This window comes from Oculina patagonica, chromosome 2, assembly GCF_052425735.1.
Source record: "Oculina patagonica isolate OP01 chromosome 2, crgOcupat, whole genome shotgun sequence".
NCBI classification, from domain to species: Eukaryota; Metazoa; Cnidaria; class Anthozoa; order Scleractinia; family Oculinidae; genus Oculina; species Oculina patagonica.
Window position 1 is genome coordinate 1,796,328 of NC_135759.1, and position 19,928 is coordinate 1,816,255.

Below are 19,928 nucleotides of genomic sequence, written 5' to 3' on the forward strand. Positions count from 1 at the left end.
TGAAATTAGGATTGAAATTAGGCCGTGGTATTCGACAGGGATGACACCCCCCCCCCCCTCCCACTCCCCACTTATCACCCCGGCAACCCCCGGGGATTTATTCAAATTTACATCACCCGGCAGAAAACATATTGTTCAAAAGGCCCACATAAACGTCTCATTTAGCGATCAAATTCCCGTACCGCCTGGATATAAATGGGAGAAAATTGACCAGCAGAACAGAAATTTATTTCTTTTCGGTGTATGATTTATGTTAATTTATTTATGTTCATCGAGGCAATTTGATTAAAATCTCCCTCAACTCCTCCCTTATGGTTAAAATTCCCCACCCCAATGAACATAACGACTCTCTCATACATTCCTTTGAAACGTCATGACTGCATACATGAAGACCGGAAGTCCTAGAATCTAGGACTGGAAATTCTCTGTCCCCAGAGCCCTTCGTTTTCTCGTGCCAAGGCTCAGCCGGCTAAGAGAAACGAAAGGGCTATGGGGACGAGAATGCTGGATACATTGAGGAGTCTAATGTCTAGAGTGTGCCGGGAGGAAGGGGGGGGGGGGGGGGTGGGGGGGTGATGAAGTTTCGATTTGATCGGTAGATATAGCGCTCTTTTTGTTGACTGCTATAAGCGTTTCTATAGCACGAAAAAATCTAAATGTGGGAAAAAATTGAGAGGCGAGAGAAGAGCATTTAAGATATGAGGAGAATTCTTGCTGGCGCTTAATCAAGTTTTTTCATATTTTACGGAGAAATAACCTCAGCGGGGGAGGGGGATTTTTTCAAGGCCTACTTGTCTGTAGGATTTTTTCCTTCCGCCGCACGAACGTTTTTAGGCACACCACCTGCATTGTTTTTTTAGATTAGTTTTCCCTGCAGGAATATTTTATAAGAAAAAGTCACTCCTCCGCTCCGTTTATTTTTAATGGTCCGTTCCTGAGTTAATTAATTAATTACTTGATGTATTTGAATCTAATTATTTTGTTTGAGCGTTGACGGGTTCCTGTCAACACGAAATAAAAATCAGCAAACGATGTAGCGTAAAGCCCTGGGCTTATACAACTTCAACAAGGGGTTTTGGGTGGGCTTATAAGCGGAGGGGCTTATATCTGGGAGGGCTTAAAAGTGGAATAAAAGGTTTCAAAAGAAGACACGTCAGTGTTGATCGAAATACGTTTTTAAGTTAAAAACGCATAGTAAAGCAACATCATGATTTAGCCCTGTTCAGTACTGTCATCCGGCAATGGGGGCTTATGTCCGGGGCTTATAATTGGATGTATTTTTTTCTTTGTTTCCAGGTAGATGGGCCTAAAACCGGGGGGCTTTATAATATAAGCGGGGGGCCTTATAACCGGAATTTTACGGTATCCCCTACAAGAATTGCCTTGGTCACGTTTATTTTTTATCAATTCCTTTCTCGGTGGTCAATATCACATGTTTTGCCAAATAGAAAAATCGACACTTGTCCTAAATTTGTCCTAAATTCCAACATTATCGCTGCGGGATAATGATATGTGACGGTATTTTACCATCAAGAATTCCAAGATTTTTCCGACTTTTAATTAACCCTGATACCATTACGTAATTATCAGAAATAAGTCATCTCTCCAAGTGGCATATTCAAGGTTTTTCCCGGGTTTTTTCGGCTCCGCCATTTACATTTTCGAATTTCGGCTTGAAACGTTTCTACAACTAGCTAGCCACCGAGTTCGCAAACGCGTAACTTCATGGTAACTTTGAAATTTTTCACAAACCCCTTGTTCGCACGTTGCGTCGTTTTTGAAATATTTCCATCTCTGTTCTTCTGGCTGCGACTTGACTGCGTTTCCTGAGGTGAATAGAATGCTCAACTCACGCAGCTTGACCCACGCGTAGAGACAAAGGCTAACACGATTATCTTGTCATCAAAAAGCTTTTCGAAAAAGCGAAAATATCCCACAATCAAATACCTTTCAGAACAGAATTCTCCGATCTTCGATTTTAGATCCACGCATGTAAATGGTTCCAAACCGATAGAACTGGTTTATTTTTGGATCTTTCTGGAAAAGCTAATTAAATTCCATTTTCGCATCCTGTTGTTGGCGTCCAACAGATTTCATCTTTTCTGGCATCGTATGAAGTTTGACGTTTCAATTTCATTCCGTCAGCGCCGTCTCATCTCACAACGTGACCGGCTGGGTTATAAAAACACGCGGAGGGACTTGAAAGTAACCTAGCCGCATACTTCGACGTTGCTTGAGCACGTTCTGCGGTTGGCGGTGATATCATTGAAGTCGATCCATTTTCGTATTTGACAGAAGCCTACGCAGTTCGTGCGCCTTCAGAGAAAAATATCAAGATGACGATTGTTTTCAAGGTCTCTATCATCGCTATTTTGAGTGCTGTCCTTTTTATGCAAAACGGATGCACCGCTACACGGGTAAGTCTAATTCTGTTTTCTTTTATAACATTCTAAGTAAGATTAGCAATGTTTTCAAAACACAGTTATTCTCGCCTACATGGTTAGCAAGAATGTTCTTCTGTAATCTCCTGATGCCGTCATTCAAGTAGTTTTTAAGCTGGTTTATACTGCATAGTTTACATGAAGATTCCAAATCAGAAAAAAACTTGCCAAACGTGATGTAAAACTCTAGCGTTTATCTTATTGACTGTAGGTTAAAAACTATGATTGCTTTTAATGAATACTTTAAATACGAACGTGCTCGCAAAGTCTTAGAAAAAAAGCTTTGTAGATCTGCCAAGTTACAATCCCTGATTCACACCTTAAATGTTTTACACAATAGTTAGGTTCCCGTTTGTCTGGCATGCTGTTAAATTCCACACTTCCAACTTGTTTTTGTCGCCTGCTTACTGTGAAATTCCCCAGCATGAAAAAGAAACAAAGAGTCAAAGAATCCAGATTTTCTTCAGCATTTTTTTTGCCCTGTAGTCAGCTGTGGCATGTTGCCAAACCATTTCATACAATCCTTGTTATAATGCGCTACTAAATTCTCAAAAGATACATTTATAGAAATGTGCAAAAATCAGAAGGAGAATTGAGTGACTGAGTGACACCCTGCTACGCGACGTAGCTGTTGGAAGTGCAATTTTCTGACCGCAAATTTCTGTTTAAAAATAACATAGTCGAAACGAGAATAACAACTTATCAAAATGTTCTCACCATTTTTTTTAATTGTTTTTTTTTTTAGGGCGCAGCTTTCGGGGGAAAAAAAAAAAAAAAAAGAGGGAGAAGAAAAAATTTTCTGGGGATTTAAAAATAACGTGAAAAGACTTTTAATATAAGAACTTATTAGTTAGTCATTGCGCATCGGCAATAAGTAAAAAGTGCAATTGGTGACTTTAATAATCCACTTATCAACTAATGCGGTAATTACCTGTTGAACCGAGTCATTTATCATTGTGGTCACTAATTGTGAAAGTGGGCGCGGAATTATAATTGTTATCTAATAAAACGATGAAAGAAATATTGCATATGCCCCTGGAACTCTGCGACAAATCCGCAGTTTGTAAACAGCACAAATAAGGGTTATTCGTTCTCTTTTTTTCCTTGTTGAAATTTGTTCGTTCTTTTCACAACCTCAGACGCACTGCAACATCCAACCTTATCTTGAATTTGTCTATGTAATAAATACTGGTTTGTCCTGTTTTCAGACGATTTGGACTGGATACGGTCGTGATGAACCAGTTTATAATCGTACCAGTGATGATGAAGACTATGGTTTCTCCGGAGAGGGTGGTAATGACAAGTCTCTTTTACACCCTAATCTAAGTCTTTACATAATTGCATTCCTTTACAATTCTTCTCATAAATTGCATCTTTATACAGTAAAAACCCGCGAGTAAGAATCTATTTTTTCCAGGTTAGCCTAAACAGGTTCTAACATAAATGGTAGTTAACACAAATTTAGGCTATTTAGGTTCTAGTTATTTTCTAGAGGAAACTTTACATTGTTGCAAATAGAACGTTTAGTGGTATTCGGCCTATTCTTTGTATAAAATTTGCATACCACATAAGTGTTTATGTAAAAAATGAAGCACTACTCATCCAGAACATGACATTCTATAAATGTACAGTAATCAGCCTTGTCCAAACTTATTTTCCCAAAAGTAAACATTTTTAATCAATTTTAGAAAATTAGAACTTGTTTCTAAATTTTAGGCTAAAAAGGTTCTAATACAAAGGGGTTCTAATTTGCAAATTTTAGCCTTACAGGTTCTAAAATGTAGGTTCTTACTCGCGGGTTTTTACTGTATTTCTAACACGAAATCTCTGATTGCAGAAGTTGTACATGGTAACTGGGGCCCTTGGGGCCAGTGGAGCAACTGTGTCAAAGACTGCGGAGGTGTTGGGAAAAGAACGAGGTTACGATACTGCATCGATCCACCGCCTGAGCACGGTGGAAGGCCGTGCGAGGGGTATGGAGTCCAGACAGAACAGTGTAGTACTGGTAAGGGCCGTTAATTCAAATGGTACGGGCGATGCGAGGGGGTCATGGGGTGGGAGCTCAAGGATCGATCAGGGTGGGGCAGTATACGGAGACGGAGAAAATGGGCGTGAAGCGGAACCCCAAGGTGGCTGGTACCGAGAAATAGGAAGCATTTTACAAAACGCTTGCTTTAACTCGGCAAGGGTAGTTTATAGCGCATTCTCGTCCCCATAGGCCTTTTCGTTTGACCTTCGTCTCGGCCTTGGCACGAGAAACAAAGGACTCTGGAGACACAGGATTTCCAGTCCTAGATTGTAGGACTTCCGGTCTTCATGTATGCTTCTATATACTACGTGAGAGAGTTATGGAGTTTTTAACTTCCGTTCGAGATTTTTTTTGTTTGGAACAGCCAATCAGAAAAATTCGAAGGAATTCAATTATGTCCCCAGAGCCCTTCGTTTCTCGTGCCAACGCCCCGCCGGCTAAGGGAAACGAAAAGGGCTATGGGGGCGAGAATGCTTCTAGAGATGATCGCTCAATAGAGGTCATATTTACAGTAAACAAGGGGAGTAATTTTTGGCACTTTTAGAACTGACCGCTTAATAGAGGGTGGTTATTTAGTACAGTATTATACAGGTTTGACGGCAGTTACATTATGACTCACATGGTTTTTCTTCCTTCTATTACAAGGCAAAACTAACTTACCCTCAAGCCGTATCGTTGGTGGCAAGGTCACCTCCATTCAAAAGTGGCCGTGGCAAGTTGGGCTCCAGTCGCCTCACGATGGTGGAATCTTCTGCGGCGGGTCCTTAATCAACCAAGAGTGGGTGATAACCGCTGCACATTGTATTGCGGATTTTACTAGCCGGGAATCCAGTTGCGTCGACCCAGACCCCAGACGGCGATTTAAGGTCGTCTTAGGGGAATCGGATTTGAAGAAACGTGAAGGACACGAGATATACAGGGGTGAGTTAAATTAACGACAATTTTAGAATCTCTTGATCAGTCATTTACAGTTACTTGCAAAATGTACTTATTGTACAAGTGACATAAAGAGAATGCTTCAAATTCTAACGAAGTTTTAAACGGTGTAAAACTAAATGCGGCCTTGGGCATATGTACCTCTTGCTTTAACTATTGTCAACAGTATTTAACCCTTTTTTATTTTAAAACACAATTAATTAAACAATAGTTATTACACTCCAACAGTGTGTGTGTTTAGTAGTTATGCTAGCAAACGCACCTTTAAACCTCATTTCACTAGCGACGCAAGCACAAGCGCAAGCACGATAAAAGGAAAATTTTTGACCCTTGTGCTTGTGCTTGCCGCAAACATAAGCACAAACATCAAAATGCAATGCACTTGTGCTTTTCCGTTTTCGCGGTGAAATAAGAGCTGTTTATCCTTGCGCTTTTGATTGCGCTTGTGCTTGCGTCGCTAGTGAAAACGAGACTTTAATCGTCCTTGTAAAATTCATTAATAATTCATGAGGGCGCAAACCAATCCCAGCACAGTATTCAGATCACATGTACACAGCTGTAAACCCCCATACAAATCAATCAATAGAATTAACTTTTGATACAAACTCCTGCTCAGCTTATTAGTATTCATTAACTTTTGATACAGATCTCTACTGATTCGCATAATAATACTTTGCATTCAATTTATTGTTTTCATTTCACAAGTAGAATAAAATATTCGCGTCCGATCTGTATGGGCGTTTACAATGGCTCGCCTATCGGCTCGCCATTGTAAACGCCCATACATCTCCCGCTCATATTTTATCTACTACTTAGAAAACAGTTAGTTTTTCAAACATGGCTTTCGGTCAATCCAGGGGGAAGCATTTTCTAAATGATTTTAACCCATCAATTGTCTTTCAAGAACAAAAATCTTGTCTTTGTTAAATTATTAATCCCCCCGCTCCTGCCCCTCACCCCCGCCCCATCTTAGTGAAACCATCAGGTTCATTTTACTTTGATGTAAATACACCCTCCCCTCCCCCAATTGTCCTGTTGGGTGACGCCTATCTGACTGTAAATATAAAGTCGATTCTTTCCGCCTACAACCAAAAACAATCGATTTAAAATAAAAATGAAATGATCATTCTTTGCTCAAAGTCCCAGATACACCCTAGATCGGGCAGGTTCTAACTGATTTTAACCCATCAATTGTCTTTCAAGAACAAAAATCTTGTCTTTGTTGAATTATTAATCCCCACCCCCGCCCCATCTCAGTGAAACCATCAGGTTCATTTTACTTTGATGTAAATACAAATTTGAACTGCAAAATACCTTCAAACTGCGAAGCGGCGCCCACTAGTTTCTGTAATTAAAAACGTGAATATATTTTTTTAATTCCTTTTAGATGTTTCCAAAATTTGTATGCATCAAAGCTACAACGAACGAACTATGGATTACGATATAGCCCTGCTACACCTGAGCAAAGCAGTCAACTACAGCGATGCTATAAGTCCCATATGTCTGCCGGACTCCGCACGCAATTATCGCCCCGGCACGCGGTGCTTTGTGACGGGATGGGGTCACATACGGGAGTCAGGGCCAGTATCAGATAGGCTACGTGTGGCCCAGGTCCCAATAATCGAGCATGGCAAGTGCGCAAAGATGTACCAAGGCAGCCGCATCACATCGCGCATGCTGTGTGCCGGCTACGAGCAGGGTCGGATTGACAGTTGCCAAGGTGACAGTGGAGGACCTCTGGCTTGTCTTGAAAATGGAACGTTCCGATTGGCTGGGGCCGTAAGCTGGGGTCACGGATGCGCCAAGAGGAATCAACCTGGGGTGTACGCAAACATCGATTACTTCCTTTCCTGGATTGATATGTCTATGAGGCTCGGTTAGAGGGATTGCGAATAACCCCCTCCTAAAATGGCATCCTCCCTAGGGTCATTGAACCAAGTTGTAATATCCTAAACGTGCCACGTAGTTTAGAAGGATCGAAATTGCAGTAGCGTTTTGTTGACACTGACTTCAACCTTTAAAAAAGCTTCAAAGTGATTAAGGGCCCGTTTACAAGCAGGTAGGGTAACCCTAGTGCTAGGGTTACCCTATCAAGAGGGTTAGAAGATAGCCCGGGTTTACAAGCAAAAATCGCAGGTAGGGTACCCTACTACCCGGGTCATTACACCGGTTACGCTTCAGTTAACCTTGTAAAATTTTGTCGTAAGAAGCTGTTTTTCGAAAATAATTCCGTTCCATACGGCAAATTGTGAATGAACACGATGTTTCTTGGTCACAATTCGCTGTTTTTGTCGGTATTTTTAAACATATTTAGCTTCTTGGAGCCAAAATAAAGTTGTCCCGGGTAGGCGAGTTATCCCTAGCAGAGCGTTTACAAGGCGCTAGGGTAACCCTGGCGCTAGGGTAACCCTAGCTGCCTTGTAAACACGTCGATGAAAAAAAGAAGAAATGTGGGAGCGCTAGGGTAACCCTAGCGCTCAGCTAGGGTAACCCTCCTGCTAGGGTAACCCTACCTGCTTGTAAACAGGCCCTAATCTCTCTTCGACATGTCAATACAAAAACAGACATGTAAATTATGAGAAAATAGGAAAAGGATCATTAACATCTTACTTTATTGATCTTACTTTATTACAGACTTTTCAGTTTTCTCGGCCAAACCACTCTTCGCGATCATCATCTCCCAAATAGCAATGCTCATATGCAAGGAGACTTGTAAGGAGATTTTGTATGTTGGCATAATGGCATAAGGGTTGAAGTCTAGATTAAGCTTAAGAATTAGCTGTTTTTTTCCCTACTGGAAGTGAATATAGTGTCGTACGAACATTGAAGCTAGAATTTGGCCTCCTTTGGTTTCAAAGACATCTTGCCTGATGTGGACAGTAGGCCGATGTTTATGGAGGATAGGCCAAGCAGGAATAATATGTAGACGTTGACGTTAAGTTATTGAGACGTTAAGCGTGTTATTTTGTTATTAAAGTTATTGTGATATTTGATAGTGAATGTAACCTTGTAAACAACGTAAAGAATACAATCCTTGCTCTGTTTGCGCTCATGTTTCTGGATCCTTGAATGAATCTTAAGGACGTTCGCGCTAATTGTTTATGCCGGCGCATCCGCGAGTAATTTATGTCGCAATGTCACGCCACGCCATGCGTCGAGCCTGCGCGCTATGTAAGAAAATGAACAATAGTTAACTATTCACCGAAGTGGAGGTGAATAGCACTTTGCTAATCGCCTCCGCGTAAACCAATTAGCGCGCGGTTAAAGGACTATTCACTTGTGTAGCCTATACAAATAGTGTCTAGTGACCCGTTGCTACGACTTTGCATGGATAAAACGCTTTCAGACGTTCGGCTGATCGCTGACATAAGTAACTCATTATATGACAGTAGAAGAAATGAAGGAAAAAATCTAATGAAAAGAAACATGGATGGATACGACTTGGAAAGGTTGATGTTAAGGCGGATTGTTGACTACGAACCTGAAAAATGTCGCCTTAATTTTTCAAAATATGCGAAAAGAGCAAGTGTTTTATGTTTTTGTAATTAAATTATTGCCTTTTTAACATATTCAATTTAATTAAATAAGTACAAACCTGAATAGCAATGTCTTTTCTTGAATCTGCTTTGAACCAAAGTTAATTTACGTGTGTTGTAAAAAGGTAAACAAAAAATATTAGCAAAATTGTGTGGTTGTCTTGTATGGTTTGGGGTAAAAAGCGACCCACCCTCCCCTTCGCCGAATGTCCTGTTGGGTGACGCCTCTCTGCCTGTAAATATAAAGGCGACGACTTTTTCCGCCTAAAACTAAAAAACATGTAATAAATATAAAAATATGGTTATTCGATGCTCAAAATGCCAGATACACCTGGCCCTAGATCGGGCAGATTTGTACAGTACTACTGTCGCACGAGACCTTTGTAACACGCAGTGCTTACGCCATGGTAAAATCGCATACGACGTTCATCATGAGACATGGTCTGACGCTATGATTGTCGTAGGTTTAAAATCCTACAGCAGTTTTCGTGTGGTACGCGACAACCACAGAATGAAGGTTTAATTAACCCAAACGATTCCTATCGTAGACTTGCCACCCCGGGTGTGGGGTATGGGTACTCAAAAATAAAATAATGTATGCGGGGAAGCACAGCGCCGAGGTGCAAACCCTTACCCTGTGATATACTATCGATCTTTAAACTTTTCAAATAAATAACCCATTAAAATACTCAGATGAACCAACAGTTAGGACGGTGTAAATATTATGAAAGGTCCTGTAAATACCTAAACGACATATTTTCGTATCTTTTTTTTTTCTTAACCCCAACACGGAGACCCTTACCCTCTTATATACATCCAACCTGAAGGAAGGCAGCCCTTCCGGGCGGAGCCTCCTCTCATGCCAAAAATCAAAGAAATCAGTGTAAGCAAATTGAGGTTACTTTGAATAAGACACGATGGCCTTCCCGAGAAGCCATGTTTTCCTTGAAATACAAACATCATCATCATCTTCATTTATTTGCCACTTCAGAATTAAACATACAAATTAACTTAAAAAGATAGGGCGAGGAGACTCCAAGAAACCACAAGGCTTATGGGGGAGGCCACCCGGGCGCAATAAGTTTGTAATTTCGCTGTGAATGTGCAGCTAGGCCAATTTCAGACTCATTTTATTAGAAATTTAATCATTTTTTCTTAAAAGAAGAGAAGCTACTCGAACCAGTGATCGATCTGGTAGAGAATCCAAATTAGGACCCTGGAAAATATTGTAAACTGCTTTAGATTTGTACGACAGTGATGTGGCGATAAGTTACACTGGATTCTTGTGTCATAACTGTGTATTGACTACTAGTAGAAAACAAATTGAGAAACCGGGGGCAATAATTGGATGATAGTAAAACATAAATTTAGCATCATGCATTGACTTGGAAGAATCTAAGGTGGACAGTTTAGCAAATAAGGGGGCAGAATGTTCTCGATAGTCTGAGTTAGTAATAGCTCGCACAGCCTAACAGTTATATTACTGGATTCGTCCCCAGTGATTGATGGTCAGTGGGGTTCCTGGAGCGAGTGGACTCCCTGCTCTAAAACCTGTGGTATCGGAGTCGAAACAAGAAATCGGAACTGCGACAACCCTCCTCCTCAGAATGACGGTAGACCTTGTGTTGGAAATGATCAAGAAACGCGTCCATGCTCGCTGAAAGATAAGTGCCCTACTGGTAAGAGGCGAAAAACGTACTGCATCGTAGTTTCTGCTTGTATCTTGTTATTGGTTCGTCACGGGACGCTTTTTCGGAGCGTTGCGTGACGATCGAACTAAGGGTAGCGAAAGACGCTTACGACATCGTGGAATATTTGAAATATTCTGAAATAGAGATAGAAGTGCACGAGTTTTGTAGTCCCTCTAAAGCTAATTGGACATTTCGTGTCGTGTCGTGACGTGACAAAAGAGTTATAATAGGAGTGAGGAGGGGAGGGTGGGGCTGGTTGCTGGTGTGTAGATGTTGATAGTGTACCAAGTACCCAAAAGTTTAAATATTCAAGAATTAGGTCTCTAATTTAAATTAAAAAAAATAGTAGGTCCTCAAAGGGACTACAGACACCTCTCTCACTAACGGACACCTCCATAAGAAAGGCTGGTGTTGGTTCCGTCTCTGCCGTTTTTCAGTCATTTTACTGTAACTAAACTAACTCTTTATAAGACGGACACCTTTCTAAGACGGACAGTTGGTGACGGTCCCGAAGGTGTCCGTTTTAGAGAGAGTTGACTGTATTGTCTTGATATACCACAAAACTAAAATAAATAAACTACCAAACATCGTACACGTCGCTTCGTTTGCATGACGCTAACGATTCTTTAAATTCTTTTTGAACAGAAATCTGTGGTCGCCCTAAAAAGGGTCGCATTGTAGGAGGCGAGGTCGCATCCAATCGAGACTGGCCGTGGCAGATTGGGCTCCAGGCACAGGATGACGATTTCATCTTCTGCGGAGGATCACTGATCAACCATGAGTGGGTGTTAACCGCTGCCCATTGTATTATCCGTAACAATCCCAGCAGACAAGGCTGCGCACCACCGAGTCCGGGATTGAGGGTTGTACTTGGAGAGTTTGATAGGGACAATGTTGATGGGCATGAGGTTCATAAAAGTGAGTTGAGATTTGAGAAGCTAATAGTCACATATAAAGCAAATAAGGATAAAGACCCGCGGGGTACTCCCGTCGTCTCGCCTAGGGGTGAAAATTTCGGATTTCTGGTCTCACTTAGGGTGTTTCGGACAAAACGCTAATAACTTTAGCCGTCAAGGTCTCGTTTAGGGTTGCACATGAAGAAATATACAAATATCAATTCTATTCTTAGTTTGTTTGGTTTTTAAGGAGTCAAAAAAAGCTTGAGCCACGCCCAGATTGGTCTCTTTTAGGGGTTCTTTTCAAATTTTCGACGAGCATCCATACCCCTGTCATATGGGAGTCTCTTCCCGTCCCGGGGATAAAGAATAACATTCGAGATTTAACGGGGTGGCGGGGGGGGGGTTGCCTAAATGGAGGAACGTGAAAACTGACAAAGCTAAAAATGCTAACTTGCACTAACTATAAAAACGACACTGCTAAAACTTTTTGTTGAAAATAGTGATGTATTGCCCTGGGATCGGGAAAGTGTGGGAAGGGTCCGCACCTGACTATTCGTAAAGTTTTGACTCAATACGTTTCATCCTGGCTACGATTCAAACTTCTGATTCTGTTGACAAATGTTTTTTTTTTAGTTCTAGCCCTTAGTTCGACCGAGCAAGCGCGAGTAAGCCCAGAGCGGGCGAGATAAAGGGCTTTCTAATCAACCCACTGCCGCCCCCTTCCCCTTTACGTTCAGCTCCCGTTTAAATCTTTCGAAGTTTACATTTGTGTTCCCCCTTCTTAGGGATATTACATTTTGGCCCGGGAGTGTAACATTGTTTAAACAATTTGTTGAAAAGAGGGGGAGTAGGGATAGCGCAGTGGTGAGAGCGACCGCTTCCCACCAATGTGGCCCGGGTTCGATTCCCGGATTCGCGTCAGATGTGGGTTGAGTTTGTTGTTGGTTCTCGTCCTTGCTCTGAGGGTTTTTCTTCCAATTCGATCGGGAATCCGAGGGCCACAGGTTTCTCAGTCGAAAGTCTGTTGATTGGTTTATTATAACATTTTAAATATATGCGGTAATCTGTTAATTTCCTTCAGCTGTATCTCAATTGTGTATGCACCCCGACTATGACCACAGTATCTTCAACAACGATATTGCTCTCCTGCGCTTAGCAAGCCCTTTGCCTGGGTACAACGAGACCATGAGCCCTGTCTGTCTGCCATCCCCTTCCAGCAACTTCCCCGTGGGGACAAACTGTTCAGTGACCGGATGGGGGAGAACGCACCAATCGGGCTGGGTATCCAGAAAACTCCGGGTCGCCCGTGTGCCAATCATTGATCACGCGATCTGTAAACAACAGTACCTCGAGGGCACCGGGGATGTCGTCACTGACAAAATGATCTGCGCCGGCTACCAGCAAGGCAAGGTTGACAGCTGCAAGGGAGACAGTGGAGGGCCCTTCGTGTGTAAGGAGCGCGGCAGATACGTCCTCGTTGGAGCCACAAGCTGGGGAGTCGGCTGTGCTCAGGCGGGGAGGCCTGGGGTCTACACCGACATCAAGGACTTCTTGGATTGGATTAATGGTCATATTAACCCTGAAGAGCCAGAGCCATAAACTACATGTACAACGTGTTCCGTGTAGGTCTTTCTAGGCTGTTATAGATTGTGCTCGTTGAAAATGTTTTGACCATTATGCACCTTAAGCGCTTTCCAAATATTTGGAACTAGAGTGAAACTAGAGCTTTGAACTAGAACTAGTTTGTGACTAGAGCTTTTGACAATAATAGGTAGTTCACACAAAAGGAATTGTCACTGGGACTTCTACTTAGCTTTCAACAATCCAAAGTGTTGCAAGTCAGTTTCATAGACTTAATAAGACAACGTTAAACGTCGCAACTGGCAACCTGTTTACGCCACTGAATACTTTCGGAAATTTCCGAGGTAACTTACGAAGATTTCCGAAGCCTTCCGAATACTGCTGAGGCTGTCCGACTAAGAGTACGAGGTCATCCACTGTTCTTTATCAACTCCGGGAAGCAAATTTGCCGAGCACAGTTTATAAAAGCCTAGTTAGGTAATGTTTAACCACTTAATAACATGGGTTTTTTTTCCTTTGTATTTGTAACATTTAGCAATGATTGAATTGCTACGCGTCTAGATGGAGTCTATTCTCTTTGATGTTTCTAATCTTTGTGAGATTAACAGATCTAGCATCATCACTGTTTAATTCAAGAAGTAGTTAAGCCGTTCACTTTTGCTGTCGCCAGATTTCCTGACAATAAACTTGTTCTGTGTACTTGATTTGCCGGGCGACATTAATCTAAGCTTTAACCCTGTAGTAAAAATAGACCCACATGATGTACATGTGGCAATTTTTTTTTTCTGCGACTGTTGTGTTACGCCGTGAAACAATGCCCGCAATATTCTTCTGCGTTCGCAGGCTTTTTAATTATTTATTATTTTTAAATGACATGACGCATTTTACAATAAAATAATTTTACAGCAAACTAGTAACATGTAGAATAGTGACTGTTTTAAAGAAATTCAGTATGAATTTAATGTTGATTATCAAGATGTCCCCTAATTGATCGTTTGCTTAATTCTCATCACACAGGCCGTAACAATATATTGACATTGTTCAAAGAGGCGAGATTTTGATCCCCCAATTAGAATAGCTAGGTGACCAATTAATTCCTATCGACTGTGTGATACAATTTTTTATTCATTTATTTTTAGATATAGTGGAGCATGTATTTTAATGTATATTTTTAAGACTGAAGAGCATTACTCTAATAAAGCACACTACAAAAACAAAATGGTGGACATTTCTCTTCACTGTTAACACACCGTCTGCAAAACCAGATCGCTCATAAAATCCTATGAGCAAACTAGATCAAGAAATTTTAGACAATTAGACTTAAACGCAGTATAGCGAACCCTTTCAGTTTTTACAAACCGTACCCATTTTTTACCTCGATTTCTATACATACGGCGGCTTATATAGGAATAGAAAATGGAGTGTTTATAAAGGCTGATGAGTACTTATGCAGTTGATACCAACATAAACTTTCGAACGCTCCGTAACTCAGATCATTCGAGCGTTTGCATTAGCACTGTAAACAAGCGCGTCATTTCTTTTAAAAGATGGAGAAAAGCACAATGTTTGTTAAGTTTTCGCTGTAGCCTGCGAGCAGGCTCTTTATTCGGGGGAAACGTGAATATATTATTATTGAACTCCCCGAGCGCCGAAGGCGCGATCCCGTGAGTGCCGAAGGCGCGAGTGCGTGGGCGAAGCGAGTCCCCTGCGGGCTCGCTTCGCTCGCTCGAAGAGTTAAATATTCACGTTGCCCCCGATAAGAGAGCCTGCTCGCAGGCTATTTCCGCTGTAATCAACAAATTTTTCGCCACTTGTTCAAGTCATTCTCTGAATGCTGCCTAAGATCTTAATGAATGTCTAGAAACGAGACATTAATTGAAGCAGTGGCACAGATACAACCAGGGCTTTCCACCAGTTGCTCGGCAACTTTTTGGCAACTTTTTCCCCTTCGAGGAACTTTTTTCCTCTCGAGCAACTTGTTGCATTTTGAGCAATTTCCAAACCAAAGATCTCCGAAGATTATCCGAAGATTATCCGAGTGTTGTTCAAAGGTCATACGAACGTTTCCGAAGATTTACGAAGTTTGACGAAGATTTTCGAGAAACGTCTGAAGACGACGTTTCAACTTTCGGCTCATTCTGCATTAAAACATTACAAAAATTTCTCAGCAAACATGACGCAATCATTTTAAAATTTCCCCTTGATATGTTATAAGGATACTTTTTTGCTGTAAAATTGCATAAAATGTTAGAATTCTTTTTTTGTTTGTTTAGAAATCTAACCCTCAAAGGGAAATTATCTTGATTAGAAGCAGCGTTTTAAATTTTTTGGAGAATCTTTCGAGCAACTTTTATTATCAGAAGCAACTTTTTTGGATTTTTGGAGCAACTTTTTGAGAAATTACAGGCAACTTTTTGGGAAATCTCGAGCAACTTGTGGAAAGCCCTAGATACAACTGGCAACCTTAGTTTTTTTTAAGTCAGTCAGCCTGTACACTGAATAAAATTTCACCCCGCTCCTCAACTGATTACTCGGTTTATCCAAGGAACAAAATATTTTACGTTCGTATACACCCCTGGTTGCCCGGGTTGCGCACACGCGCTTGCCCAACTGACCACGCCCATCTGAATAAACGTCCCGCTTTTAATATCCTGGCACACGAGCGGTCCACCGCTATCTCCTTGACAACTGTCAAGACCGCCATCTTCAAACCCAGCGCAGAGCATTCGAGAGGTTACGGTGTGAAATGGATATTGTTGTTTGCAGTAGGCCAGTGGTTGAAGCGGAAGTTCGGCTTGACGCAGTAGATTAGTGTCGCGTTTTGTTCGCCTTTTCTTGCTGAAGCCTGTTACCCAGCAATAAGTACCGGATGGAAAACTTGTCAAACCAGTTGGGAGGCACACTGGAGCCATTGTGTCGTTAAATGCTCGAAGGGCTGTTTCCAATCGAAGAAGTGCCATATCGTAGTCTAGAGTCACGTGGTTGTAATTTGAATGCATACAGATCTTGGAAATGTCTGTAAAATAAAAACACGTGCAATTTAATTTACGAAAAGATGACTTTATAACATTCACATTACATACAACAAATTGAACGCGCGGCTGATTTCTTTCCTATTGTGTCTGTAATGCGCTTCTAGCTTTTGAGTCTGTGAATGACACCTTGCACTGTGTGAACGTTCGAATAAAAGCTACGGAGCAGTTCTTTTACTTGGTATTCCCGGCCTCCGCCGCGATGGTACTGTTTGTTATGCTGTACAAGGTGGTTCTAACTTTTAATCTGTAGATAAAATCCTAGTGTGTGACCATTCAAATGTGAGCTATTGAGAAGTACTTTCATGTGGTACTGTTTATTATGCCGGTACAAGGTGGCTTCAAGTTTGTGGATGAAAACCAAATATGTGGCATTCAAATGAAAGCTATTGAGCATTTTTATCATGTGATACTGTTTATTATGCTGTACAAGGTGGTTCTTACTTTTAGGGTCTTTTAGTTTGTGGATCAAACCCTAGTGCGTGACATTCAAGTTAAAGCTATTGAGCAGTATTCTCATGTGGTACTGTTTGTTATGCCGTATACAGGGTGGTTCTAATAGTGTTTTAATTCCTTAACAATTACAGTAAAACAAATCACGTCAATGACTGAACCTACGTCCTCACACCTTTAGTAAAACATCCTGCGTTAATAGCTTCCTACAAAATTACTACAGGATAATGTGCATGTGATACGTACTTTTATGGACCTCGTATCCATCAACATTTCTTGCATCAAACTCCCCAAATATCACTTTGACTCTTTTGCGAGGTACCACACAGCCTGTATGATCCATCGGCTGCCCTCTAACGAGCCCGTAAACACAGTGGGCTGCGGACAATACCCACTGCGCATTGATCAAGGATCCCCCACAGAGTATGGTGTTGTCATCGGAGAACTTGATCCCAGCTTGCCACGGCCAGGCTCTCGGCGAGCTTATGTTTCCTCGAACAATATAACTTGTGTTCCGCTTGCCACAGACTGTGGGTAACAATGGATCTAATGGATACAGAAAAAGCATGTAATGGCAACAGGCCGAGCAAAAGTAAACAAATGACTGTTCACACATTCGGGCGAACAAAGTTTTGTCAAAAGCCCATTCAATCTCATCTATTATCCTAGATTGTAGACTTAAACTGAGTTTTTGTTCCCGTGCTTGGTTGTTGTTCACTTAATAAATGCGGCAATTTTTTCTTCCTCGCCATTTTGATTTTTGTTTAATCAGTGGCGGAGTTTCAGACTGATGAATGGAAGCTCGTGGTTCTCCGTTACGAGAATTCATGCAAAAAAAAAGAAAGTAATGCGTACATATGCTCTTTCTCAACAAAATTGCAGAATCGAGGCTTTGTCATGCTGTCAAAGTCACAAAACCTACTAACTTCAATACTAACTTCGACACGGTTGTGTGTTGCAAAGCAGTTGTTGGGTCCCGGGTCCCTGGCAGGTTTGTCCTCCATTTTGTGGCACCGGCCTGTTGCAGAGTCTAACTCGTCTTAATAATCCACCGCCACAAGGTTTGGTACAGTTGGAAACAGCAGCCCAAGAACTCCAGCCACCGTCCACTGCGTGCATAAGAACATGAAACGTATTTGAGTATGATCATGTGAGACCGGTTCGTTAAAAGTACATTGCCTACCAAAATGCGCTTTGCCCAAAAAAAGACTAATGGTCAGTTCCAGCCCCCGGAACCGTGTATCCAACTCGTTTTTCGTCCCCATATATTTTCTGGTGCAACCTTAAACAAACATGGCGTGGATTTAGAAGGAAAATCGGTTTCTACCAAGATAACAGCTTTGGGATATAACAAGTCCATTGTGACATGCAGGGAGCCCAGGTGGCTAAATGGTTTTTAATTTCTCTTTTGCGTAGGACACTTTTTTCTCACTTAGAAGTATGCATTGTAAATTGTAAGGGAAACCCTATAATTACAGAAATGCTGTAGTTGGGCCTGGGAGAAAACCCACGATGGCTTATGGGAAGTAGAAATACTTGAAGCTGCTTTGTGCGACAGGTACAGAAAATGGAGTAAAACGCAGGCATTAGTAAGTCATCTAGTAACTCTAAACCCATGGATCTTAAAGCCTTAAAAACCTTAAACTTATACCAACCATTGATTTTGTTTGTTTCATAAGACCCTCACCTACGCATTGCTTACAACTGCGAGGACAGTTAGGTAACATCCAGCGAGGATTTTTCTCACACTCTCCGATATCGGCCCAAGGTGAGCATGAGTCGTGTTGATCCACACAAATCGACGGCTGGCTGGACTGATCTGCATTAAAAGAAAAAAGAAACAAGCGCGTACAGCCTAGAACTCAGCATTCCCTTCCCTCTCACTCCATTTGGTGCGAAATTTCATGACGTCACTTATAACATAGGACACGCCGATATCTAACTCGTTCCGGAGCTCTGACGGGTACTTCACGACTTCCACGCGCCCTTTATAGGGGTTGAACCCAGGCGCGAGAAGAGAGAGTCCAGGATAACTTGCAGACTCCTGCAGAACGCCTAGGGGCTAGTAAAACCTTTTTGCTAACTTATTCCTAAAATTGTGATAGCTATTTCTGACTCACTTCCAAGGACAACAAATCTACTCACTTCGACAGGATTGTGTGTTACATAGCAGTTGTTGGGTCCCAGGTCCCTGGCAGGTTTGTCCTCCATTTTGTGGCGCGGGCCTGTTGCAAAGTCTTATTCGTCTCAATAATCCACCGCCACAAGGCTTGGTACAGTTGGAAACGATAGTCCACGAACTCCAGCCACCGTCAACTGCGTGGAAAAGGACAAGAAATTTAAATGTGTATGATCGCGTGAAACGTAGATTGCCTATCAAATTAAATGCGCTTTAACTCAAGGCCAAAAACATAAATTTTAATTTAAACTTGATGAATTATTAATGAGTTTGAGAGCCTTGTATGAACCAATAATTTGGATGATTGTGTACCGGCTTACCTTTGCATTGCTTGCAACTCTGTGGACAGTTGGGTAACATCCAGAGTGGATTCTTTCCACACTCTCCAATATCGGCCCAAGGTGAGCACAATTTGTGTTGATCCACGCAATTTGTCGCCCGGCTGGTCCGACCTAAATTTGGAAAGGATCCAGGGTCTCACTTCCTGCACTCTCAATTTGGCGCGAAATTTCATGACGTTCCTCGCCCTAGGCCCTCACGCGTACATCTCGCTGGAGCTATCCCACGCAAATCCTTCGCAGACGTTCTTTTGGCCCGTCACACAATCTGTATTTCCCTTAGTCGAAGGTATGTTTTCTGATTTCCGTCTCTAGACTCTCTAGTCAACCTTTTTGATTTAACGAGCAGATCTGCTTCGCGATTGAAAAACAGAAATGCTTAAAAATCTAACAAGGTGTCTTTTTCCCTTCGATTATGTCTGGGAGAGGGCATAATCACTAGCTACATATATCAAGAATTTCGAATTATTTGAAAGATCAAATTTACCTTTGCTGACCCGTGATGGCCACGGTACGTTCCTGTCGAGGCCTGTTACAAAAATAAAGCACAATGGATACAAATGCAAGAATGCCACAAGAGAAACGAATGTCGAGATCATTTGGATCTTCTTAACACGCAACCGGATGAAATATTCTCCTGAGTAAACGAACGGGATCGATTTTCAAGCAGTTGCATGTAGACCCCGACTGATTTGTCATGTGATATTACATTTACCGAGTTGGAGGAGTTTATATTACTGGAATTGATTTCGCTTGCAGTCCAGGGCTTTCCACAAGTTGCTTGACAACTTTTTGGCAACTTTTTCATCCTAC

General features: G+C 41.8%; 4 protein-coding genes and 1 long non-coding RNA gene across 8 annotated transcripts in view; 3 read left to right on the top strand and 2 right to left on the bottom strand.

Moving 5' to 3' along the window:
• The window catches only part of LOC144642574 (uncharacterized), a 79,226-nt gene extending 73,970 nt beyond the window's left edge, over positions 1–5,256 (bottom strand). Inside the window, exon 1 of the mRNA XM_078501556.1 lies at positions 5,131–5,256. The gene's annotated coding sequence lies outside the window, so the exon portion shown is untranslated. The remainder of the gene's footprint in view (positions 1–5,130) is intronic.
• LOC144642581 (plasminogen-like) overlaps positions 1–14,326 on the top strand; it is a 28,028-nt gene extending 13,702 nt beyond the window's left edge. For all 4 annotated transcript variants that reach the window (XM_078501568.1, XM_078501565.1, XM_078501566.1 and 1 more), the window contains 3 exons: positions 10,442–10,621; positions 11,279–11,551; positions 12,614–14,326. In XM_078501568.1, coding sequence (XP_078357694.1) covers positions 10,442–10,621; positions 11,279–11,551; positions 12,614–13,131 — 971 coding nt within the window. In that variant the 3' untranslated portion in view covers positions 13,132–14,326. The remainder of the gene's footprint in view (positions 1–10,441; positions 10,622–11,278; positions 11,552–12,613) is intronic.
• LOC144642599 (trypsin-3-like) lies at positions 14–7,554 on the top strand. Its single transcript, XM_078501600.1, has 5 exons — positions 14–2,417; positions 3,650–3,734; positions 4,279–4,446; positions 5,116–5,391; positions 6,794–7,554. The coding sequence occupies exons 1-5, from the start codon at positions 2,337–2,339 to the stop codon at positions 7,285–7,287; spliced, it is 1,104 nt and encodes a 367-aa protein (XP_078357726.1). The 5' UTR covers positions 14–2,336; the 3' UTR covers positions 7,288–7,554.
• LOC144642640 (uncharacterized) lies at positions 7,618–9,006 on the top strand. The gene is made up of 2 exons (XR_013568756.1): positions 7,618–7,826; positions 7,888–9,006. It is a non-coding gene; the product is annotated as an uncharacterized LOC144642640 (long non-coding RNA).
• Positions 14,327–15,497: 1,171 nt separating the features above from the next.
• LOC144642588 (plasma kallikrein-like) lies at positions 15,498–19,740 on the bottom strand. Its single transcript, XM_078501577.1, has 7 exons — positions 19,603–19,740; positions 19,098–19,229; positions 18,744–18,914; positions 18,286–18,417; positions 17,537–17,707; positions 16,845–17,144; positions 15,498–16,129 (listed from the first exon to the last, which is right to left on the bottom strand). Exons 1-7 carry the CDS (start codon positions 19,712–19,714, stop codon positions 15,633–15,635), a joined length of 1,515 nt encoding a protein of 504 aa, XP_078357703.1. The 5' UTR covers positions 19,715–19,740; the 3' UTR covers positions 15,498–15,632.
• Positions 19,741–19,928: the final 188 nt, after the last annotated feature.